The 25,461-nt window shown below is 40.1% G+C and overlaps 1 protein-coding gene across 2 annotated transcripts; it reads right to left on the reverse strand.

Moving 5' to 3' along the window:
* Positions 1-25,299, reverse strand: tbc1d30 (TBC1 domain family, member 30). Of its 2 annotated transcripts, XM_085375960.1 has the most exons (15): positions 24,728-25,299; positions 20,451-20,615; positions 12,430-12,491; positions 11,813-11,878; positions 11,117-11,242; positions 9,683-9,868; positions 9,426-9,495; positions 8,493-8,591; positions 8,204-8,372; positions 6,662-6,767; positions 6,467-6,573; positions 5,866-6,005; positions 4,537-4,776; positions 3,412-3,501; positions 1-1,274 (listed from the first exon to the last, which is right to left on the reverse strand). In XM_085375960.1, the coding sequence occupies exons 1-15, from the start codon at positions 25,239-25,241 to the stop codon at positions 1-3; spliced, it is 3,414 nt and encodes a 1,137-aa protein (XP_085232086.1). In that variant the 5' UTR covers positions 25,242-25,299. The 2 variants fall into 2 exon arrangements, with proteins under 2 accessions (XP_085232086.1, XP_085232085.1); XM_085375959.1 differs by lacking the exon at positions 3,412-3,501 and having other exon boundaries at positions 24,728-25,241.
* Positions 25,300-25,461: the final 162 nt, after the last annotated feature.

The following is a 25,461-nucleotide window of genomic DNA, read 5'->3' on the forward strand; positions in this document are numbered from 1 at the left end:
TCATCGCCTGCCAGTCAGTCCGGCTGCACTACTGTGGTTGAGGTTGCGGCTGAGCTGAGGGAAGTGGACGGTGGGAGTTCTGGAGGTGGGACCATAGAGGCCCAGGTTTCTGGCTGCGACAGACTTCCTGGGCTGCTTCACACAAGGGAACGGGGAGAAGACTTGCTGTTTAGGAATGGAGGAGAGCCCCGGGGTTGACGGGGAAGAGGAGACTTGGGATCTAGAAGATGAGGAGATAGAGGAGAGGGAGGGGGTAGAGGGGGAGGAGGTTTTGTAAAAGGTGGAAGAGGCAGGAGGAGAGAGCGCAGATAAGCAATTAGCTGATGAAGAAGGTGGTAAGGAGGAGGTGGAGTTGGGTTTTGGAGTGGAGGTTAGTGTAGGAGAATCTGAGGAAGATTGATCAAGAGAAGGAGGAGCTGTTGGAGAGTGGGGTGTGCTTGGTGTGGAAGGTGATGAAGAAGAGATGCAGGAGTTGGAGGAGTGGTGAGGTGGTGGAGTAGTAGGAGGAGAAAAGCATCTGACAGAGCCAGCGTGTCTTTCTGATGAGTCAGACTCTTTATGTCTGATGGAGGATGGCGGTGGAGGGAGGAGAGGGACTTGGGGTGCAGGTTTAAACTCTGGTAATTTGGGTACTGTATCTGGGTTTTGGTCGTTGGGAGAACTTTGATTTGATTCACTCTCTAGAGTCAGGGAGTCCAGCTGCACTACCACATCTGCAACTTCTGCTCCTTTAGTCTCATCTGAACCCTGTAAAGCCTCTTCACATGCTGACCCCGTACCAGAGGAGTCAGGAGACAGAGGTATAAAAGAGTCGCTCGCCTCTTTCTGCTCATCATCCCATTTATTTTCCTCACTCTGTTTCTCCTCCTGCTCCTCAGCCTCCAACTTTGCTGATTCTCTTTTTTCCTTCTCCTTTTCATCTTCCCTGTCCTCTGAATCTCCAAATCCCAGCTGAGCTCTAGCCCTAGCTATATTCCTCCGATGTTGCCGAACATGAGCGCGCCAAGGTGATCCTCCACCTCCTCTGGAGCTTCCTGGAGATCCAGTGCTATTTGAGGCCAGGGAGCTACAGCGCTGCCTGGCTGGGGAACCCGGAGGAACCGGACTCTGGAACAGAGAACTAGGTCGGGCCCCTGGTAAAATGGACGTTGTAGCAGAAGTGGGTCTGTAGCCTCGAGCACCTCCACGTGGTTTTCGGCCCAGGAGGAGATGGTTTATCACTGAACTGGAAGGGTTGAGCTGTGAGGCCAGGACACGGGTGGCAGGACACTTATCTGGAGGGGAGGTGACAGTTCAGAGAGAATAAAACAAAATGTATTAAAACAAGCTTACAACAGATGCTCTCTGAGTTTACCAAGAAGGCATAAAAATGACAGAATTCCATGAGACATTTTTACTTTGCCCTTTAACCAGAGAAACAATTTATTTAGCTGACCAAAGTAACTACTAAGGCATAAAATAAATTGTAAACATAATTTTGTTGTTGCTGTGCAAATCATGACTGCTGCATGCTATCATTATATGAACACCATTAAAATTAGGGGAGAAGATTAAAAAACAAACAAGATAACATGAGCAAAGATAACTAAAGCTAACTAGAGCCTGATTTTTGCTCCAGATAGTTATGTTAAGCTTTTGTTAGCCCTAGTTAGCTCCCTTTAGCTCTTAGTAACTCGTATAACCTCCAGATTAATTTAGCTAGCCACATTAAGATACCATCAACACCTGTTCATTCAAAATAATTGTTAGTTCTGAGTAGTTTCTTTTAGCTTCAATTAGCTCATGGTACCTTCAAACATACGCTTTTAGCTTCAGGTACCTACTGTTAGACATCTAGGTACGGTTGCTCTTTTAGGCTTTCATTTGTTGCCATTACTAATATTGAATACTATTAGGTTCAGATAAGTTCTGCTAGCTTCTTTTACCTATTTTCTGCTCACATTTGTTCCAATTAGCTACCATTAGCCCCTGTCAACCCCACTCAACCCTTTTTAGTTTTCCATTAGCCATGTTAGCTTTAGTTAGCTTCTGCTAGCTCTTCTAGATATCTAGTTTTCTCTCCTGTTAGGTTAAGACAGCTCCTGTTAGCTCAAAAAAATCTACTGTTAAGTCTTATTAGCTTATTTAGACCCAATTAAACCATTATTTGTTTTTATTTCCTCTAGATAACTAAACCTTCATTCAATTTTAACAACTTTTACTTTAATTTTTTATAATTATTTGATACAGAAACCATCAAGTAAAGCTTGATGTTTTAAAAATTGTATATAACTGCATGTTTTCTATTTTAATAATTTTTTTAACATTTTTTAAACACTTAGCTATTCCAAGCAGCAATATAAGATATCAAACACTAGGGGCATGCGGAGCTTTTGGTTTATGCAATAATGAGATTCAGAGAAGATGTGGACTAGAGTGAAAATTATTTTTCTCATATTACATAATATGTACAGTGTTAAGGCCCATTCCCAATGTAAATAAACCATATTACAGTACAAGCAGGACTTTTTAAAAACAGATTAAAGTGATTTACAGAGCGTGTTATGCACAAATGTTTACAGCTGCAGAGGGAAAACACCAAATGTGACTGTAATACTTTTGCACAAGCCTTATAAATCATGTGTGAATACGACATGGAAGGAGCTGCAGCTGCTCATCAAGGTTAGTGTCACGATTACCCAAAACAGAGAAATCCTCCAACATGCAGGCAAAGAATGTGAATCATTGACCAAATCAAGTGTAACTGGAAACATCTGTCACTACAGAGCATTTTGATAATGTATACTGTACACTTCATATAAGAATTAAAATATTTAAGAGCAGTTAAATGTATACAAATATTATTTATGCATGTAAAGGATATTATTTATACATAGCAGTGACAGGTGCCTCCAAATAAACATTCAGAATACATATATAGGTGATTGATTGTGTATGTCACCTGTAACCAGAGCAAAACCATCACCAGTTGTAGCTACAGTAGTTCATTTTCTACACTTATTTTTGATCCAATATCAGTTATATAAAAGTAGAGTGTGACACCTGTTTCCAAAAGGCTCTCAAAATACCAGACAACAGCTGTCAAATTTATAAATAAAAGCTTTCTTAGCACTGCAGACACATGTGTGCACTGCACAGCATTTTGAGAGCATCATCCATCTGCAAAACCGAGCCAACGAAAACCAGAATTTTGTCAAAAATCAATCATTTTTATAGATATACACCACTAGTAATCATTCAGTGGTCTTGCAAGATTTCCCCAGAAGAATTTAGTTCTCTACTTGTATTAGTTGTGTCTGTGGTAAGAATCTGTTGATTCCAATAAAGACCATTTCTAAAAAGTCGAACACCAAAGATTGCTCAAATAATCCCCAGAACACCCAATTTCAGAATGGCTGTTGACACAAGTACCGTCAGTGTGCTGCTCAGTAGTGCTGCCACTCTGTTTGCTGGAAGCCCCCTGAAGAACCCCTGGACTTGTGGGCGCTACAGGTCCAGGTCCTGTGAGTCACACGTCATAATCATCATCAACAGCTGGCTTTTTGGTTTCTTTATTCTCATCCATGTGTACCATTTCACTGGCATTTTATTTATTAAAGGGGACCCATTAGTCTCGTTTTCAGCTCCACATTTATCTTTTAAGTCTACTAGAGTAGCTTTGCATGATTAATATTTAAAAATTAGCCTCATCTATCTTACCATCCTGTCTGAAAGAAGCTAATTTAGCTCCTCTCCCTTTTAAGGCAGCCTTCTTCTGACTAGTTAAATGTCTTTGCACTGATAAAACGAGGCGTTTCACTGGTCTTGCCCAAGATGTAAAATTAGTTTGAAATCCCTGCTCTAGATTTTCACGGTCTAGTGAGGTTGCTGTTGAAGTTCATTTCAGTCATCGATGTCATTTAGTCGTGTCAAGTCTCTCATCCCACGGTCAAACAGACCTCGGCTAGTGACAATTGATCTTTGGAGGAATATATATATGGTTTTTAATTTACTCTTTTATATTCTAACGCTTGGGTGTGTGCTTCCTTTGATATATGTGTATTCTCTCCTGCCTCCTTATAATGACAAATACTACATGAATCTGTGGGAAAAGCTGAGCTATATCCCTAAAATGACCATATTTAGGGATATCCCCTAAATATGACATCATAAAGACTAAGGAGTAGAAAAACAAAGTGTCTAAAACTGCTTAACTGAAGCCTGAGCTAGCATTTCACAGGTATTACTTGTACTTGCTGACATCATTACTTGAAACTTTGGTCATGTTTGATACAAGCATGCACAATTGTAACAGACAATAGGAAATGTATAATAGGTCCCCTTTAAGAAATGTTCTGGTGTGTCTCGACAGCAGAAACACACAAGATTTATGCACTGAAGAAAAAAAAAAAGTAAAAACATCCTGAAAAAATAAATAATGAACATAATGAAACACTTTTTTTTTCTATGAGTGTCTTTGAGCAATACAAAAGCTCAAAGACATTCATCATCTTGGTAAACCAGCTGTGTGAATGCTGTTACTCATTTCTCACTTACCTGTGCGGATGTAGAGTTGCATAGCCTGTTGCTGCTGCCGTCGTTTGATGCGTGCGTATTGCTTCTTCAGGGCGTAGATGTCGGTGCTCATTCTCTCCATCATCATGCCGTTAATGGCTGCTTGATGCTCTGCCCTTGCACCTCCTCCTCCTCCTGATCCTCCACTACCAGCCCCTCCTCCTCCTCCTCCCACTGCTCCGGGGCTCAGCTCTGCAATGCTTCCCTGCTCGCCTCGCTGGTCTGAATGCAAGAATACATGTAAAACCAGAACACATGCTTTATTATTTCCACTTGTTTGGATCTATTTTATGACTGAACATGAAATAAAGTGATTAGAGTCAAATTAGCTGGTGGTTCAAAAAGGCAGATGGAGCAATTTAAGCAGAATATACAAAACAGGCCAAATCCAGCATGCCTTTTTGGCTCTTCTTAAGCTCTTTTTCATACTTATTTACTTGCCCAGTTTGGCTTTAAATCAAAATCAGCTGTGCACTAGAAACATCAGATTTAGTACAAGCGAGAGAAAAAAAAAAAGCTGCTTGATGCTATCGATAGATGATAACATCTGGAGCATTCACTTAAATGTACACAACATGCTGCATTGTCTGATAGTGTTTTGGAGACTAGAAGTTACAAGTTTCAAAGACTTTCAAAGTAAGCCCAGCGGGCTGAGTCACTCTTTCCTGTTTTCTTTGCCTCTGATGGCATCACAATCATGGCGCTTTTAGACAAGCAGCCTTTGAAGATGACATAAAGTGCATTTTGTTGAGTGAATTATTGTTTGTTTTCTCTTCAGCTTCACTGAAAGTTGGAAGTTATTTTCCATCTCAGCTCTTCCAGCAGGACACAACGAAAAATCCCCGTCAAAGACAAGCAGCTCAGTTTGTTCACTGTAATTACTCTGCTGTCTCAGAGCCCCTGTGCAGGCGATTGATTGATGTTCTTTTCCTTCACATTGCTTCCAAATATAATGAGCAGAGTTTCCCTTTTGAAGTAGGTTAAGACAGTTGTACTGATATCTTCTTATGAGGTTAAAAGTTCAGCTCAGGTTTGGAAAACAGCTTTTACAGATCTTAACCAATGTTTTTAACTAAAGCCCCCTGGCTGGTTTCAGCTTTTTCATGCTTGTACGAGTCCTTGAAGAAGCAGGAAGTGGGGATTTGTCTGGAGGAAACGGATCAGAGTCTGTCAGTACTTAGAGTCATATTAAGGGCAGGACATGAGGATTTGGGGCAGCAGTCCATCTGGAACTGCTTGGCTCCTGACTGTACCCACACTGAGGGTCACCATTTAAATCCCGTGTGTGTGTGTGTGTGTGTGTGCGCTGACCTTTGAGATGTTTCTGGTATCTCTGCAGTTCGGGGGCCAGTAGGCCACCCAGGGGACCCAGACAGCCGAGCGCAGTCACCACAGAATCTTCATCGTCCATGTCGGCGTCATCATCGCTCTCCCAGCTGCCCAGACCACTACTGCAAGAAAACCATCACCACCACCACAAAATACACATATTTATCTGTACAAGAGGCGAGATGTCAGACAGACAGAAAAAAAGAGTGTAAACACACTTTTGGACTGAATGTTTTGGTTTTCTGAACATTTGCTGACGACCAACATTTTACTGTTAATGTTGAATATTAGTGTCAGTGAGCAGAGTTGCACTGCTTTAATTTACAATGAGTTAATTCTGTATTAAAATTATAGTTGGTGATTACAAAGAGGCTTTACTGCTTCCTATACCGCGCCATTTTCCTTCTGAAAGTAGTGACCATCAGTATAATACAAGCATCTGTCCCATGGTCACACCTCCAGGTCATCACTAGCGGTCACAGAGAACATAAAAATGTCTTTAAGAGTAGTAAAGTGGAAAAATATTGAGTTGTGTTTTTTGTTTTTTACACAGCACTATTGATCTTCTGAGTTTAGAACAAACCTTCCATTAGATTTCACTGACGTAGGAAACGGAGTGATGTTGTAGGTGTATTTCTCTCTTAGCTCGGCTAGCTGAGGGAAGGGAAACACCGCCATGGAGTAAACCTCCTGACAGACACAGAAAGGAGACAGGTGAGGAAGCCATGATCACAACATGTACAGCATTAAAGTAGTGTGTGTGAAGTTTGCTCACTACCTGCATGAGCTCTGTAGGATCGATGAGGTTGTGCTCCAACATCTCTTGAGTGAGACAACCCATGGTGCTGTAAAACTCATCTGCTGTCTGACAGTACTCTATCCTCCTGAAGAAAGAGGAAGTGAGAGAACCAAGGATGGGTTTATAATTTGATTTAAACCATCAGAGATGTGGGATACACGTAAAAAGTTGATAAGCAATTTTTATTTATGTCAGAATTTATCAACAGTGTTAGCAGAATATTTTATCACTTTAAACACGCTTTTGCAAATGGTTGCCTTTTATTTTGAAAATTAACCAGATTAACTGTGCTGTTCCCATGTCTGACGTCCTGCCCTCTTCATCTTCTCTGTGAAGCTTCTGCAAAACAATAGACTTGAAGGCATTTTGAGGGACTCAAAACCATCAAAACCACTTTCCATCTGATATGTGGACTCACATCCTGTTTGGATGCAATCAGCTCCAGCAGCTGAAACCCCACAGGATGCATTTCCGGGGTAATTATTATTAATAAAATAGAATAGCAAGGGTGATATTCGCTTTCAGTGGATTTTTAATACCAAGGGAAATTAACTCATTCACTGCCAGCCATTGGCAGTGAATGAGTTAAATTCTCTTGCAAACACTGAAAAAAAAAAAAATTGGGTGGAGGTATGTAGCGCAAAGCTACATAACTCCCTGAGCACCATGCATGAACTGCAGTCCTGGACACAGACGAATATCTTGATTATTTTGTGATATTTTCTTGAGATGCATGGTGCTCAAGGAGGTATGTAGCTTTGAGCTACATACCTCCACCCAGTTTTTTTTTTTTTTTTTTATATTTGAGTTTATATTTTATATTATAATATTCAGTGCTTGCAAGAGAATTTAATTGCCCTTGCCATTAATAAGCAGCAGAAATTTGCTTCCTCTAAAGCAGGGGTGTTGAACTCCAGGCCTCAAGGGCTGGTGTCCTGCAGGTTTTAGATATTACCCTGGGTAAACACACCTGAATGAAATGATTAGTTCATTACGAAGCTTCAATAGGATATCTGGACTGGATAGCGTAAGGACCTCAGTCAGTTGGGAGGGGCCCGAAGCCTCTACTCTCTACACACCAAAAGAAGTAAGCTGAGCTCTGTGGTTCAGGCTTCTGACTGGAATTCCTCTAGGTGAGGTGTTTTGAAAATTTCCAAATGGGAGAACCTGGACTTCTCTCAGCTGGCTTAGGAATGCCTCAGTGTCCCACCAGAAGAGCTGGAGGTAGTGGCTAGGGAGAGCTACTGACCCAGATGCATGAATGGATGATGTGAAATGTCCAGTTTTCCCCTATCCTAAAGGGCTAAAAAAAATCTTGATATAAAATCTACTCCAGCAGCCAATCACTTTTTAGTTACACGTAAGCTACGCCCCACCTCTGTTCATAATGTGCATGCATGAGTAACACTGCAACCAAACAGCCAAGCCACACCTGATGTAACATCTGCAGCAGAATTACCAAAACATACGTGTTTGGGTGTGTTCTCTACACCAGGTGTGACTGCAGGTAGGTTCACTTACTCTCCCAGTCTCTCCCAGATGGCGAGACCAACTCGAAACAGCACCTCTGACCCCTCAAAGAAAACAGAGTCCCAGATCTTCAGCACGGTGGGTGCCGGCAGGCAGGTGGCAAACATGGTCAGAAACCACTGCATAGTGAAGACGTTGGTCAGCGGAGGCTCGTAGCTGCCTGCAGCAGAGAGACAAACAGATATTAAACATACATGAAAAAGTTCTTAGCCTCTCTGTAGGATGAACATCTAAATAGTTTACAGACTTTGTGACCAAATATCCCATATAGCAACTGTACCTCCAGCCTCTCGGTTGGCTGCTTTCTGAAGGTGGTGGAGGTGCTGGGAAAGCCTCGGCAGCTTTAGACGCAGCAGGTCTCTGAATACCGCCATGTCCACTGACAGGAGGAGACAACAGAGTAAGAAATCTAGCGTGATGAAAAGTTAATGGTATTCATTAATCCTCAGATTAGATCCCCAGATCCCCAGTTTTTAAATTTACATAACTATTTTCATTTTTCACTGGAAAAATAAACCCAATTTGATATAAAATTTATTCTGTCAAGTCCATTAAATCACTAGTGTTTTCAAATCCAGGTAGGACCCATCTGCTGACTTAGACTCTGGGGGCGTCGGCCAGTTTTTGTAGGGCTTCAAGTGTTAGTGGATGAAAGAAATTCAGATTAAGCTTCTCTTTTTTCCCTATTTACAAATTTAAAAAAAAATTATGAAACAACCTTAATTTCAATCACACAATAGCCAACCCCCGGGGCCTGGCCCTGGATAAGAGGGTGGAGGGAGGGAGGGAGGGATGGATGGATGGATGGATGGATGATAGCCAATTACATTTCAGGAAATACAATATACGACTGAAGCTGAGACGTCACTACTCCAGGCCTACGTGTGGACTACAACATACAGGAATGCATTTATGGAGATTATTTCATCTCCAAATCAGATAAATGTACCCAAGGGAGTAAAAAAAACAATCAAAAACAAAACAGTCATGACTCTAAAATGCAGACAGATAATCTCCTGCATCTCTAATTGCTGCTGCTCTGTTAAGCACTCTGTATCTGCCCTGATGGAGTTCCTGCAATTTGGTGTCCACTTTCACATTTTTACATTTGGCACGACGATATTGTCATTAGCATCTTTTTAACACATAAGTGTGAAAATTAGATATTATAGCAGCCAGTAAAATCTTAGGTGTACTGTCATAGGCTGTTTACCTGATAACGCTCGCAAGTTGTTGGCAAAATAACTGTCAGGCAGCACTTTATCGATAAGATAGATCATCACCTGGATATGGATGAGTGGGGAAAAAAAGAACAGAAAATAAATAAAAAACATGGTTTAAGCACGGTTATGATCATTCAAAGCAAATTAAGCTACTTAAAAATGTTTTATTTTAAAATCCACCAGCATATGTAAGCAGACTAAACTCAATGACCTGAGTTTGATTATATGGTTAGATTTTGGTGTATACCTTCAGTGCATCACTTTCATTGCCTTCTGTAACCTCCAGTATAAGAGCAGCCAGTACATTGAATCCTTGGCAGTAACCCACAGTTTTATTCCAGCGGGCGTATGCCAGAAGCACCCTCTTCAGCACCACCCTGTCTTGTTCCCCTTCCTGGCCACAATAAGAGCTGCAGCCTGTCCTGTGTAGATCCTGTGGACGAAAAGGAACAACAGCTTGGATTATTTTATTACAAGGACGTGCATTAACATTAAACAGGATAAATGATGACTAGACTTTGCCCTGTTTACGGAAACAGCCGTTCCTCTGTTGAATGAATGAGTCAGTGAGAAACAGCAAAGATCTGCAATGACTCAGCTGACAGAGTCATCCTGTGTTCTGACGCACAAGTCATCAGCAAACAGCATCTAAGCAGGTACACCTTCCGAGAAACACATTATATTTTATTGGTAGCTCGAATAAACTGTTGAATGCACATAAACAGCCATTACGGATGTATGCACTCACAAAAACAGCTCATCATTTTTTCCTCAACAGGTTGAGGAAAAAATGGTCAGGGGAAAGATGGAATGTTAATAATTATAGGTCTTGAATCCAGTGTAGTACTAAAGTTTCAAACACAGACTACACTGAGTGGACTAAATGCTAGTTTGATGACATTCACACCCAGTCTGGAGGAATAATTTACCTTTAATATGCTGACGTCTACGTCATCGCTGACATAAGAACTAAGCCTAGCCCTTAGTTTTACAGAAAAAAAAAAAAAACTTTACAGGAATAAATGAAATTTTTAAATTCGTATCAATCACAGCTTTTTAAGTTTTTAAGGCTTTTTTCTGTGATTGTCAGGAAACATTTCAAAACCGCATCATACATTCAGATATTCTCATAGCACAGGTTCAGGGGTTTTGTGTTAGGATTACTAGTCATCAACACTAATAATTTAAACAGATAAATGGATTAAATACATAATGAAAATTCTTGCCTTTGACAGCCTAGTTGCAGTTACAAGTTTAATTTGAAGTTGTAGATTATCCTGGACATTTCAATACAGGGGTGACGCGCTTTTAGCACCACAGAATGGCTGTATAAGACGGATGTAGCTTCAGGGTCTCCATCCATACACATCCTAGTGACAGCATCCATCTTTTATGTAAAATGTATGCTAGGAGCCAGCCTCAAGTGGCCAATTACAGAACTGCAGTTTTTGGCATTTCATTTATCAAAGCCAGGACCTTTCTTTTAAAGATACAGGATCCAAAATGTTTAGAATAAAAGAGCTTTATGAATGTTTGTATGTGAAGTGCTTTGAGTGCTCCGTGGAGTAGTACCATGCCCTGCATGTGACCCTGAACTATGTCTACATTACACTTCAAAAGGTATTCAGTGGTCTGCCTGTTCTGTATTTTATGCTATATGCTGCAAATACAATTTGGTTACCTTGACGATCTGGATCCCAAGGGAGTCATCATCTGGATTGCTGCGTTCATTAAAGGCAAAACGAAGAGTCTTCTCCCAGTCAATAGAGATACTGTGGAGGTACTGGTCTGCTAAGGTTAGCCAAACCTGGATAATGACAACAGCAGCCAATAAACAATGAGTCAGTCGGTGCTGTGGTTTTTGTAGAAATCCAGCCAACATTTAGACGGTACTTTTACTTCAATTAGGAGCCCCTGTTCACTGTGACTCCCATCGTTTTACATCCACGCAAGAGAAAAGCTTTTCATTTTCTGACAAAATGAAAGTAATTGCTTCCATTTCTTCATACTTGCATCAAAAAAGATAAAACTGGGATGTGAGATGAATGGAGCGTAGATAAAGTACCTCTACACGCTGTTCTTTCATACTACGCTTTCTCTCTCATGACTGTAAAAACTTGGCCCGAAGGCTGACGACAACAAAGTGAACAGACGTTTCTTGCAATAGCACAGCTGGGCTCTCGCTTTTATTTGCTTAACACCCCGATGGCTTCAAAACACGACCAGAGAGGAAAAATGTGTAACGCTTTGTTTATCAAAACACCTTTTTATATGGAAGCAATTTTGTGCCCAAACAGAGAGAGTTTCTACTTTTTTTACTCACTGAGTATGACAAAGTTCTTACAAAGCTTATATTTGGGTGGTTAGAGCAACATACCCTGTTCCTCCATTCCTTTGGTATCCCAGTTGGAAGTCTTGCCACAGCTTTGAGGGCATCGTACCACTGTGGGGAAGAAAAAGCACTCAGTTTAATTGGTTTATCAATGAAAATACCCAGAATTATAATTTTTATATGCTTACTCTATTAAAGAAAAAGGAAAAAGCTATCCAGTCTCACTCACTATATGTCCATCTTCTACATAGAGTCTAAACATGCACGTAGTGGAATGTAAACATAATTTCAGACCAACAGCTTTAAAGTAGTAAAAAGAAGATGTATCAAGGAAGGATACTTGTGGTATCGAATAGAGTTACTGGCTTAATAGCATATAGATTATATTCAGTGCAATCACGTTCATCCAACTTTATATTTAGTGTGACGATTAATGTCACTGGTTGTCTAACTGGTTCAAGTGTGCTTAAAGATGTGTAGTTATTTTTATAATGAAGATGAACTGAAAAGAAAAAATATATATTCAGTATTCGTATGGTAGACATTTTTATTTTAACATGTCTATTTGTCTAAATTATGCATTGCTAATATGGGGGGAGGGGTATCTGCAGAATAATCTGAAGGTGTACTTAATATATGGGCAGTGTATCGTCACCCCTCACCTGCTGAAATCCATTCTTTCCCAGAGATGGTTCAATGGTAAACTTCAGCCTTGTGTCAACCCCTACAAACAAACAAACAGCTGGTTAGAGGCACCTTCTACTTGATGTTCAGACTTTTTCCAGATACAGAATTGTTTTTTTGTTTTTTTTGTTTAAATGTGTACACATGCACAGAAATGTTATCTGGAACTCGCACACTTAAAACATAAGGTAGTTAATGAACCCAAGTTATTGATCTTCATAATTTAAAACCCACATTTATAAAAACGTTCCAGAGAAACATTTTTCCTCAAACACCTTTGTGTACTTCTCATTTCACTCAACAATCTGCTTAATGTTTAATGTTAAAGATCTCAAATCTTTCTGCTAGTTTTAGTCAGATACACCCAATGGCAAAATGGCGCAGTTTACACATTTTCACGTGTATCCAAAGGAAAAATGGACATCTCATTTCCCGACTGTGATATTTTTTTGGTTTGCTTTGGAGCTGTGAGTCGCTCTCCACTTCCTGGTAGTGCTGAATCCGCGTTTCAGTCTCCATTTCACTGATTAAATATCGTCTAAAACCTCATTTACAGCAGAATACAGCCCTACGAGAAGACTACCCGGAAGAGAAATTCTCATCTGAAGTTAAGAAGCCGTAAAGTCCTGACATGCCAGTTCTCTCGGCTCAACGCCAACAGCTCCGACTACGGCCATTTGCCTTCCCGTCCCCATCCAGCTCAGCCTCTGGAGGATTGGTGTCGCTCACGCGGGACACCTGCGTGGTTTTTCTCTACGATGAAACTCCGAACATAAGAAATAATGGCTTGTAACCTGAACGGTCCGCTTCTGCCGTTTTGTCGTGCGCCATTATGGATGAGCGCAGTTTTATTCTGCAGTGTCCTCTCGGGGCTTCGGGAGAGGATTAACGCGGAAAACCCTCCTACTTCCCCGTCACAGATTAGTCTAACGCAGCCGATTCAGTGTGGATACAGAACTGCAGCTAAGGCCGGCAGCAGCAAAGTTCAGAGGGCAAATTTAACCAGTTCTCCACAGTGTACGTGACATAACCACGGTAAACACGAACATAAACAAGGAGAGTGTGAAATGATGGGATAAAAGAGTCCACGATTCAAATCTTATTCTGAAAGTCTGTAATTTGATCGATTATCAAGGTAAAGGTAACGAACCTCCACCCAAATACAGCAGCGGTTTTAACAATCTCTTACACTGCCGCACATGTGCCAGAGAAACGTCTCAGTTTTATTTCAAACCTGGAATCTACTTATTCTTACTTTCACTGCGTCTCGTTTAGATTTCGACTTGCTCTGTTACCCCCTTTTCTATTTAAGTGATCTCGAGTATTTTTAAGGTTTTTGTCTTATTCCATTTTAATTGTCAATTCTACTTTAATGAGCTATGCTATAAAGTTTTTTCCAGCCTGTATCATAATGATTTCCACATTAACAAGATTCAAACTAAATGTGGGTCAAACAGTTTTAGTGGGACACATTCATGCCTGAAATTTTAATATATGTATCCAGCCATGACCTTTTGTCGCTTACATCACATTATTGGTATTTTCATTTACAATGTGCTACAGTTCACTACTGTAAACTGTACTGTAATATTTACATATTACAGCCATTTACTATTGGAATTACATTATAATAATGTTTAATGACAAAAATCAAACCCAGTGCATGGGGTTGACAAATATAAAAATATTTTACTCCCATTATAAGTAAATCCTATGAATGCAAATCAACAGCAACCCCAGCCACTAAAGATGTGCCCATTCATTTTAGCACCTGGTGTCTGCACAACACTTTCCCATGACCTCATATGCCATATATACCATTTCTTTGGAAATAAATAGCTTGTTTTATGTCACCTGCACATATTTGCTAACCACATGTCTGATGCATCAGACATCCGCAAATACACAGAAAATAAGCCAAGTCACTCATGACTGTTCGCTATGCTGGTTAATCATTTCTTAAAATGACTAACACACAAATTATTGTTTTAAACAGTCCTAAAGGATCCATTCTTAAAATGTTTGTAATACCACATTAATGCTTAACTGTGCCATTATTTTGATAATCATAATTGGAAACATATTTCTTGAATGTGATCTTTCTTGGCTTACGATATGTAAAGGAAAGTATGATTTTTTAAAAATTGCTGCACCCACATGACCCAAAATCTCCAACAACAGCGTGGACTTTATTAATATTATTAGATATTTCAGCCCAACATTTCGTAGTATTTTGGCATGTATTCCTTTTTTAGCGCTGCTCTGCCTGCAGATGTTTAAAATAAGCCCATATACTCGAAGGTCACCTGGCTCTAAGGTGCACAGCAGCCGGGGTGCACTCCTGGATATCCCGTTGCGCTTCTTCAGGACGCTGCTGATGATGTTACCGACCCCTCCCGAGCTTTGCTGCCGCTGCTTCACGCCCGCTCTCGGCCTTCTGCCGGCGGCGGGGAGCCGTTCCTGTCTCATCCCGGAACCAGAGCTGTAAACGCGCTCAGTTACCTCATCGTTTGGTTCCGCTTTTACAGGCACTCCTTTGATGGGGGGCTAGAAGACATTCTGGCCGCTCCTCCAAACGCTCTCCTGTAAATCAATCGATTAAATTGATGTTTCAGCCTTCTTCCGGTGATGTCTCGTTCTTCTGATTTATTCCGGAGGAAACAACATATCTCCGACGTATCAGTAAGTGCGGTACTAAATCACCCAGCACGCCATGTTCAAAGGCTCCAAGTGATGCATTAAACATAAGAAAGGTAAAAAATAGCCGAAAGTAACCGTTTGTGCTCCTTTAGCGCCGCTGATGCTGCTGCACGCCTCCTCATCCTCCTCCGATATGGCGTCACCGGGAGGAGGCGCACGGACGGAGGGATGCGGTAGGATGGAGAGACATGTGGGGCAAGATAAAAGGATGAGGTAATGGTGGAGGAGAGCGCATGGAAAGGGGAAGTGGAGATTCAGTTTTGTAACCCACTAAATCCTAGCGCACCTAATACAACAATGTCATCTCGCTGCTTACATCTATTTAGACAAAGTCACATTTCCTTTCACAGTGAACTGAGATGAGCAGACAGCAGTGGGCAGACTTTATCTGACAGCAGGGCACAACACTTCACACGAAGAGACAGAAGACCTGCAACCAAGTAAATGCCTTTCCTATACCTACAGCAAAGATTAATTCTCAGACAGGAAAACCCTTTCTGGGGTAAGGTCAAGTGTCAAAAAGGCAAGGCTCTTCCTTAAAGTAGCAGCTCATAGATACAAAGATACACAAGAGTTTTTTTCTTCCACAAAACTTTAAAGTACACAGTGAAAAGAACGATTACACCATTTTTCTAAAGATTTTCGGCATTGGGTAACTTATCCAAGTGTTTCCCAACCTTTTGGGGCCACGGAACATGTCACATTAGAAAAACCACACGGCACACCACCAAACAAAAAACATGTCACAAAAAGGATATTGATCTTTTGACACGCACCAGGCATAGCGGAATTGCCTCGGTTTGTCCCCAGTATACCCCCAGTACTTTTTGCTTTCATTACTCATGCTAGGGCCTTCATCTCGGTCGGAATTTTCTCCAGGACCAGGTCAGATTGACTACTTTTTCTTTTTAAATATTTATCCATTGCTATTTCGCGCTGCCTTGTCTCACTCGCAGCATGACTATTGTGTAATTTCTTCTGCGTCTTCTTCTGTTTTACTGGCAGTTGACAATCCATTTGATTAGAGCAGGTAGTTGTACTGCCCTCTAGTAGAAAAAAAAAAGGTAATTGTTCTGCCCGTTACTCACGCCTGTCGCTTAGATTACTAATCAGGTGGAACCAAATAATCTTCCATGGCACACCTATGTGCCACGGCACAGTGGTTGGGAAACACTGACTTATCCTACAATTCAAACAGAAATCCTTTCCTAAAATGTGTATACTCTCCCTCCGTTTAGTTATCCATCTTCATAAACGTTCTAAAACAAAATGTGGCAAGCAATCAAAGAAATCTTTGCAATGAAAATCAATGATGCTGGCATTATGATTCAGCCCTAACAGGTGCAGGAAGTGCTTCCTGAGTGGAAAACATTTAGTCTAAATGAAATTACCTGCAACAGACTTTACATAAAAATAAATCAAGGCCTTTGTGGTGAAACTGTTCAGCCGGTAAAGCTTCATGATGAATTACCTCAGCTCTAGATGTTTATGTTCCAAGGACAGCACTAATAACAAATGTGTTTCTATCATGGAAATTGTTTTGGGGCTGTACACATCTGCTCATGTACAGAAGCTGCTGTTACACAGCAGACAGACATCATTAAAAGATACTGTAAGATAAATAGTTAACTGATAAATCTTTAATGTCCCAGTTTGAAAAAGCTCTTTCCAGCCCTCAGGCAAACATGCCCAAATTAACTGAAATTTTAATTAGAGTCAGGAAAAGTACAATCAGACATTTTATGAACTAGTAAGATGCAGATGAAAAATTATACCACACATAATTCAACCTGATTACATTTTGACTGCATTTTTCCTGCTCTGCCTGCTGCTGCTGCTGTTGTTGATGTTAATATTAATATAAAAATATTTACGCATTACCATAGCGACCAGAGAGCATTAAAGGGCTGAGAGGAGGATGTTACTCTCAATGTTGTTGCCGCATTTCAGGAGTACACTGCTAATAAAGTTACACAGTGAATTCGCATTTATTATTATATTTACAAAATACCAGTTTGTGTCTCGGTCGTATCATTTTATTTTGTTGTATTTATCTGCGACACCTTAAAAGCCGGTCAGTGAAAATATTCTCTGACATTAAACGGGTCCATGGCGCAAAAAAGTATCAGGACCCTTTGGGGACCCTAGCATGAGTAGTGGTCAGAAGAAAGCAAAAAGGGTATACTGGGGACAAACCGAGCCAATTCGGCTATGCCTGGTGTGTGGGGAAAAATTAGCAATATCCATTTTGTGACATTTTTGTTTGGTGGTGTGCCGTGTGATTTTTCTAATGTGAAATATGTGCCGTGGCTCCAAAAGGTTGGGAAACACTGCTCTAATGCAGAGACACACACACACTCACACACATCCTGTAGTAACAGATGGTCTGTTTTTCCCCTGTAGGAACAATTAGATCATAAATTGCTATTTGTTATGAAGTCATAATCTTGATATAAACACGTTCATGTCATTTCATGCAATAAAAAGTAATAAAGCATTGACTGAAATTTATTGTTTAGTATTTTCTATGTCACCAGCAAAAACCATTCAGCCAAATCACAGCCTTTGCAGTGTTCAACAGGAGCCATATTACCATATTAATGCTCTGTGTTGTGCAACTGACCACCTAGTGTACGACTGGCCTGGTCATAAAGTCTGTAAATGGAAAGCAGCACTGGAAAGCTTATATTCTGTTATAGAGACCATGATGGGAGCCAATATGATGCACAGTGATGGAAAAGAACAGTCTCAGTAAATGCATAATAGCTATTCAGTGATATCTTCACTTCTCTGGCCAGGCCTGCCTCTAGGTGTCTGATAAGTGGAGTTAATCAGTGTTAAGGCCAAAATCTACAGTTCCTGTAGTGGCCACATGAGTATGGAAGCCCGTTTCTGCCACACACACACACAAAAAAAAAAGTATCCATAACTCGAAATTTCAACTTATTAACTCAAACTTTTGAGAAAAGTAACTCGAAATTTCAAGTTAGCACTGCTAATCAGTAATCTACGTGAATTACATAATTTTCTTGTTACCCGGAAGCTGAATCCCTCAGCTACAAATGCTACAGCTAAGCTACCAGTATTACAGCCAGTCATTAATGCCCAAATTGCTGGATATTTTCAGCGTGGCTTTACACATGATGAAATCATTGTTTTATTAGCAGAATCACATGGCATTACTATCAACAAACGCACTTTCGAAAGCGTCAATTTGTTGTGATTCGGTTTTGAGTGCGCATTCCAGATTACTGATTGACAGAGCTAACTCGAAATTTTGAGTTATGGATACTTTTTTTTTTAAAGTTGCAGAAACGGGCTTCCGTACATGAGGCTGTTACAGCATTTAAAAACTGCGTATTGCCTGGTATAGGAAGGTAAAACAGTTTTGGTCTCACCTACACTAATTAAATTAAATTAACTGGACATCTCCACTTTCATACATTTTAAAGATTATTATCATTACTTTTTTTGTTGTTTCGGCTTCTTTTTGGATCATAAATTGGCATGTTTTGGTTTAAACTCCATTTCTCCTGTTGTTTGACAAATCTGGTTTGGATCATGTCATCCACGATTTGTACCTCTCAGTTTTAAGTTGTTGCTCTAGTTTATTTGCGCCTCCAAAGACCAATGAACCCCTGAGACGTGCAGACACAATCCTTTCTGTACTTTCACTCTGAGAATTTCAGGGTGAATTATTTCACTCTGTCATTTCTGCTGTCAAACTTACTGTTTCCAAGATGTAAAAGATAATCAGTATAGTCAGGATATTCATGTTCATGCATCTACCATTTGCTTAATTCACAACCTGCTTCTTGAAAATATAAGAGTGTAATTTTGATACTTCAGGGAGTTTGACTACAAAGAAAAGGTCCCACAGGATGAGAAACCTCAACCATCTAAACCCCAAAAAGGCCACAGAAACAAGGCTGACATGTGACCATTTAAAAAAAACAAAATGGCTCTCATGTGTGTCTGCATCTGATTTGCAGAAAAGGACAGAAAAAAGTGAAATTAGTAACCATGTTTCATTTGCTGTGTTGTCTGGTAATTATTCAGGTTTCTGTAGGAACGCCTCCATTAGCTGCCATTTCTTTCTTTTTTTTCCTTTTTTTGAGCGACAGGCTTCTCATGATTCATAAATTGGTGGCAAAAACATGGAAACCTAAAGTTTCCCCTTAAAAGTGAATCTTTGACCTCTTTATTTTTTCAGTGAAATGAAATTTAAAAAACAAACAAACAAACAAACAAACAAACAAACAAACAAACAGGGAATTGATTTTCAAACAAAGGGTTGCTCTGAAAGTCTAAATGTGAAATTCAATTAATGTACAGCGTTACACTAAAGCCAATCAAAATGCAGGATACTTTCTGAACAAAACACATAATATAACATATAATATGGACGAGTAGGACAAGGGAGACAAAAAATGGTGTGCAGGAGAGACACCTGAGCACCCTTACAAGACCTGTATAAATGCATTTTTGTTAAAATAAATTTTAAAAAAAAACAAAAAACAAAAACACACACACACACGCGCACACACACACGCGCACACACACAAAAAAACAAACAAACCAAATTCTACTTCATTTCTCTTTCATGATTTATGATATCGGACTAGGTGTCACAAAAATATTTTAGGTCCTTTCAGCACCCATCCATAATTATTTTGTTTCCTTTTTTTCCTATTCTCAGCTTGCATGGAATTGAAAAAGCCATCCTTAATATGGTCATCTCACCTTCTACCTACCTGCTGTTCAAACCTAGTGCTTACGATGGGCAGCCAATAAGAACAAAGAACACCTTAACAATAGAGCAACTAAAATAGCCTCCTTCAAAAGACACCAAGATTCAGCATGAGATAAATACAGATGATTTTAAACCATGAATCACACAAAGCTACCCTAGATGAGTCCAAACAAACATCTGGAGCTGAAATGGACCATAATGACCAATAACTAAATAACACACCATAATGGAATTAGTGTTAACATGTAGATTTTTTAAGAAGTACACTGTGTTAATACACACTCCTGAATTCAGATGAAATAAACTCATGAGACGTTTCATAATTTATTCGAGAGAAAGAATGTGAATAATGATACACATAATTTGTGTTCATTTTCAGCCACTCATATTCATATAATTTTTTGAAGGATGGTGCAGATTTTGTGGCCTTCCCAGCTCAGTGCAGTCAGCTAAGAGGACCTCCACCTGTTGTTTCACACAGTTACACCTCCTGTGTCACCCTGCCTGGTTTGCTATTACATAAAAACAATGAGTGTATAGTCTTACGTCGTTTTTGTGACACGGCCTGAAGAAACGCTGTGATAATGTCGTAGTTCTTCTGCAGTTTGTGGCAAAGTCGGTCCCGTCTCTTCAGCTGGCGAATCAACTTGGCCGACTGAAGGCCTGTACGATATTTCACCTCCTGGATGATTGAATGCAGCTCCTCTGGGGCTGAAAACAAACACAGAAAATTGGTGGTACAAACTCCACACAAAAAAAACCCTGGCTTGATGGTAGAATTGAACTCAGCACATTTTTATTGTGAGGCAATATTGCTAACCACTGCTCGACCTGTGCTGCCCTTACAGCATTTATTATTATTATTATTATTATCATCATTATTTTAAATGCCAGTAACAGCCCAAAATTACGTCATCTATTGATCTCTAACTTTTTCAGATGATCACATTTTAGGAACATGTGTCTTTCTTTAACCTACATCTTTTTCAAACACATATTTTCCACAATAATATGTACTCAAAATAAAGCCGTGGCACAGTTTTGACACACCCGTGATATCTGCAGTCCTCTGATAAATCATAATCTCACACTCATTAGCCTGTTTTTCCAAGCTGCAGGCAAAGGAGGAAATGAAAACCAGATCAGCAGTGCCACATAAACACAAACCCTCCACCCATTAATGGAAACATGGCGTTTAAAATCTGATCACAGCAATAGATCTAAGGAAAAACAGGGGACACTTTTGGTTGTTTTTCTCATGTGTAAAATAAAACAGATACAAGAGCAGTTAAAAGTAGTTCTTACTTCATTGTGATATACATCTATTAAGGATCGAAGGATGGACGGACAAGCCATTCAAATAAATCAATAACTTTTTTTTAAAATTATTAATCCTGCTAACTACCACACAGACAAATCACATAAACTTTGGATGTTATGCATTTAGCTTTTTGGTGTGTGTATTATTTTTGCAAATACATTTGGATTAAAGCTAATAAAAATAATATATCCACAGACATTGTATCAATTTTCACAACTGTAAGAGTCTAATGCAGCCAGTCACTGGTTGCCAATTAGGGACGCACAAATCTGATATTTAGTTATTGGTCAGATCCCGACTCAAAATGGTGGATCTGGTATCAGTAAAATCTGTCCATCTACTTGATTCAATTATATGCTGTTCTGTGTTTGCTGTACCAGTAGTGCGCTGGTTGCTAACAGCAAAGAGTCAGCAGTTTGGTGGCACAACCGTTGATGACACTTGTGGCTTTTCTGCAGTAGTCTGCATAGAATGACTGAATGTAGTGTAAAGCGCTTTGGGGTCCTATGGACTAGAAAAGCGCTATACAAATGCAGGCCATTTACCATTTACCATTTAGTCTCATTTCATTCATCCTGATACCTGAGCCTGAAACTATGCTCTGATTTCATTGAAATAGCCCCCACATCACCACGCTGATAACCAGAGTCGGCTTTGCTGTGTTGCAGATTTGAATGGCGAGTGGTAAAACACACACTGACGGCCTTCATGTATTCAAATGTCCAACTAACTGTTCAACAACACTGGTGAAGATGAAGCTTTTCTTTTTAAGGGGAATTCATAGTACTGTACTGTGCCAGCTTGAGTAGGTACACAGAATGAAATGATCTGAAACAAACCAGCGTGTCCAAAAAGCAAAATTAAGGTCTTGCAGTAACCTAGTCAAAGCCAGGACTTTGGTTAAATTGAGATGCTTTGGCATGACCTTAAACAGGCTGTTCTTGCTGGAAAACCCTCCAGTGTAACTGAATTAAAACAATTCTGCAAAGAAGAGTGGACCAAAATTCCTCCACAGCAACGTGAAAGACTCGTCACCAGTTATCACAAATGCTTGATTGCAGTTCTTGCTGCCAATTTTCACACAAGTTCAGGTAGGTGTGGATAACTTTTTCCCCTTATAATTGAATTAACCTTTGAAAACCTGTGTATACTCAGGTCATCTTTGAAAAATAAAAAAAATTTGAATGATGGTTCAAATTTGCCCATTCCGGGTAAGGGACGAGACACTGCCCCAAGTGGAGGAGTTTAAGTATCTCGGGGTCTTGTTCATGAGTGATGGGAGAAGGGAGCGGGAGATCGACAGACAGATTGGTGCAGCGGCTGCAGTGATGCAGACGCTGTACCCCACCCTGCCTTTTTTCTTTCAAAGTTAGGAGAGCAATGTTTACATCAAGCCTTATTTGTAAAAAAAAAAGATTCCCAACCATTTATATGCTTGTGAAATTAACACTTGTATCAGATCAGTGGTCTCCATCACCATATACATGAATTCAGGGCTGTGTAGTTATTTAAATTTTACATTTCAAAAACAAAAAAATATATTAAAAAAAAAAAAATCCTTTTTTCATTTTTTGTTTAATTTTACCCATATTCATTATACCTTTCGCATTAGCGTGTAAGAAGTTCAGTTAAGTTTGCATTTACAGTTTTATTTTGTTTTTTTAGCTGAACCACAATTTAGGTTAAAGGAAATGTACTTAATTAAAAGCACAAGTTTCTGCCTTTTTAAGTGTAATAACGCTAATATTTTCCCAGCATAATGGCACATGAAGCCAAGATATCTGTAAGTTATCAAAGCAGGGAAAAGTTGGATATGTCGATCCCTTATACAAACGAGAGTGCGTAAGCGTAGCTAATAAACTGTGCTGCCCTGGAGCGATCAATAAAGTGTAACATTTACCAAAAAGGGTTTTAAACTTTTCCACGGACCATTCCTGACTATACACAGGAGCAAAGCGAGTATGCATATTTTGGCTGGTATTTCAGGTATTATTTAAGAGTATTTCCTCTTCCTGAGTGGCAGCCCTGAGCATTGTCTAACTCATACCAACCCTCAGCAGTGGAGAGTGCAAACACTGAAGTCACAGGTCTGCCCGTGTTGACTGAAGGATTCCTTTAAACGAGAGGAAACAATGGCAGCATGGACCTCACAGTAACATGCCAAGTGGGAATCTGGGGCAACAATGAAGGACGCGAGTAAATGAGCTGTCAGTGCACTCTGTCTCTGTCATTGTAACAGTCTGAACACTGTTACACTCAGCCTGCTCGGCTCACTCCAGTATCTGATTACACTTACAGACAAATCAGCTATATATCAAGATGTATCTGTGAATTGGAAAACACACACACACGCCTTCCTCATTACAGAGACTTCTGGAATGAATTATAGAAGATTTGGGATGAAGCTTTTACAAAAATAAACAAAGATAACCTCAAAGCTTAAAGAAAAGCTCTGTTAAATGTCTCAATTAGAGAGCAAGAAAACAGTAACTAGATCATTTATAGGTGTGAATTAAAAGACAGATAAAAAGCCTCCAATCAACAGGGTTTGTGATCTCTGCAAATAAATTCTGGCACCCACTGAAGCATTTTAGATCTTCTTTCAATGCAAAAACCACCACAATTGTGTTTGGGATTCAGTGTACTCATGTTTAAAATACCCTATTCTGATCAAATGCCCAAATGAAATAACAGAAAAATGCACAACTTCTGTTCAGTCAGGTAAAATGCACACTCTGTCTAAACAACATGTGGACTAGTTGCACCTGCATGCATACTCACCTCACAAAAGCTCAATTTGAGCCAGGAAAAAGTGAAAATATTCATAGTAAGGAGGTAAAACCTCCCCCTACTTAATTAAAAAGACAACAGTTACTGTATAAAATAATAATAAAAGAATGCTAATTCTGAATTTTTCCATATTTGGGAAAGATTTTTATGGAATGACCCTTCATAAAATATCCAAATTTCTTTGTCCATTTGACCTATAAGGAATACAATACCATTTTAAGATCCTTGCATTTCCATGGTATGGTTTTCTTTTCTCTATTACCTCATTCAACCTCTATGGTCATTTCAAACTAGCATTCGTTTCAGTGTGTGAGACTGAGCATTAGCCAGGTCAAACTGGAGGCAAAGGAGTTTTTCCTCCCCACTGTTGCCAAGTGCTTGCTCATAAGGGCTCATCTGTTGTTTGGGGTTCTCTCTAATATTGCAGGGCCTTTCCAGATAAAGCACATTTAGACACCTGTTGTTGTGAATACGATTTGACAGTAAATTGTGCGATGAAGTGGTGAAAGTCTTCAAAATATGCAAGATTTCTTTTTTATATAAATGGGCTAAAGAACATGTCTTTGTTTCCTTACTTGTTAGTGCAATAATGCAGGAATAAAACGGACCAAAAACACATAATATCAGCCATAAAACAAACAGGTGGTAAGCATCATTTATAGAGGAGGAAAAAGAGATAATCGGTGGTTGAGTTTGAATGATCAGTCTGTACCTTTCTGAGCCAGGTAGTTCATCTGGTGCCTCCTGGTGTGCTTCTCCTGCAACTCCTGCAGGAAGCTGGACCCGGAGTTACTGCGGCCCAGGAAGGCATCGGACCCGGACGCCTCCGTGGAGCTGTCCCAGCTGTCCGCATTCCTCCTGCTGCCTCCGCTGTATGTATCATAAAGCTCCACCAGGAGACAGTCCACTATGGAAGCCCTCGGAGTTCTGACTGCATCTCCCACAGATTCAGAGTCGCTGTCACCGGCCGCGTTGGTCCTTTGGGTGGCAGTAAAGGTGCCAGGCGGCTGTCCACGCTCTCTGGGCACCTCCTGCTCTCCCGGACATGATGATGTGTCATTCGATGACTCGGTGGGGCTCGTCCACTGCTGAAAGCCAGAGAAATCGTCCTGCAGGGAGGCAGCAGAGTGGGCATAAACCTCGCTCTCTTCCTCGGAGCGCAAGCCACCGTCACATATGTCAACTTCTAAAAGTTCATTCCCGTTTACTTTCACCCTCGACGCCATTGTTTTTATTAAGAGAAAACAAAACGAATGAGCTCTCTTATCCTGCTGCAACTGTTTTAACAGTAAACTGTCATTTTCCTGACTTGCTTTAAGTTACAAAGTTAGAGCGTTTCGAAGAGGATAGAGTTCCTGGAGCGCTCCATTTCTCACCTCAGAAAGGTGGAGACTCGTCTGGCGGCTTTTACTTTCCTTCCTGAATATTCAGAACTGGAATTCACTG

This window comes from Diplotaxodon limnothrissa, linkage group LG17 (assembly GCF_057381915.1).
Source record: "Diplotaxodon limnothrissa isolate DT_005_m linkage group LG17, D_limnothrissa_male_GT1.1, whole genome shotgun sequence".
Taxonomy (NCBI): domain Eukaryota; kingdom Metazoa; phylum Chordata; class Actinopteri; order Cichliformes; family Cichlidae; genus Diplotaxodon; species Diplotaxodon limnothrissa.

What these genes read in the sequence shown, in the direction of transcription:
- tbc1d30 (XM_085375960.1), bottom strand. Translation starts at nt 25,241, where the DNA reads ATGGCGTCGAGGGTGAAAGTAAACGGGAATGAACTTTTAGAAGTTGAC. An exon ending in ATGAAAGTGATGCACTGAAG is followed by an intron (nt 9,496 to 9,682) that starts GTATACACCAAA and finishes ATCCATATCCAG; the next exon opens with GTGATGATCTATCTTATCGA. An exon ending in AGCCAACCGAGAGGCTGGAG is followed by an intron (nt 8,373 to 8,492) that starts GTACAGTTGCTA and finishes TCTCTGCTGCAG; the next exon opens with GCAGCTACGAGCCTCCGCTG.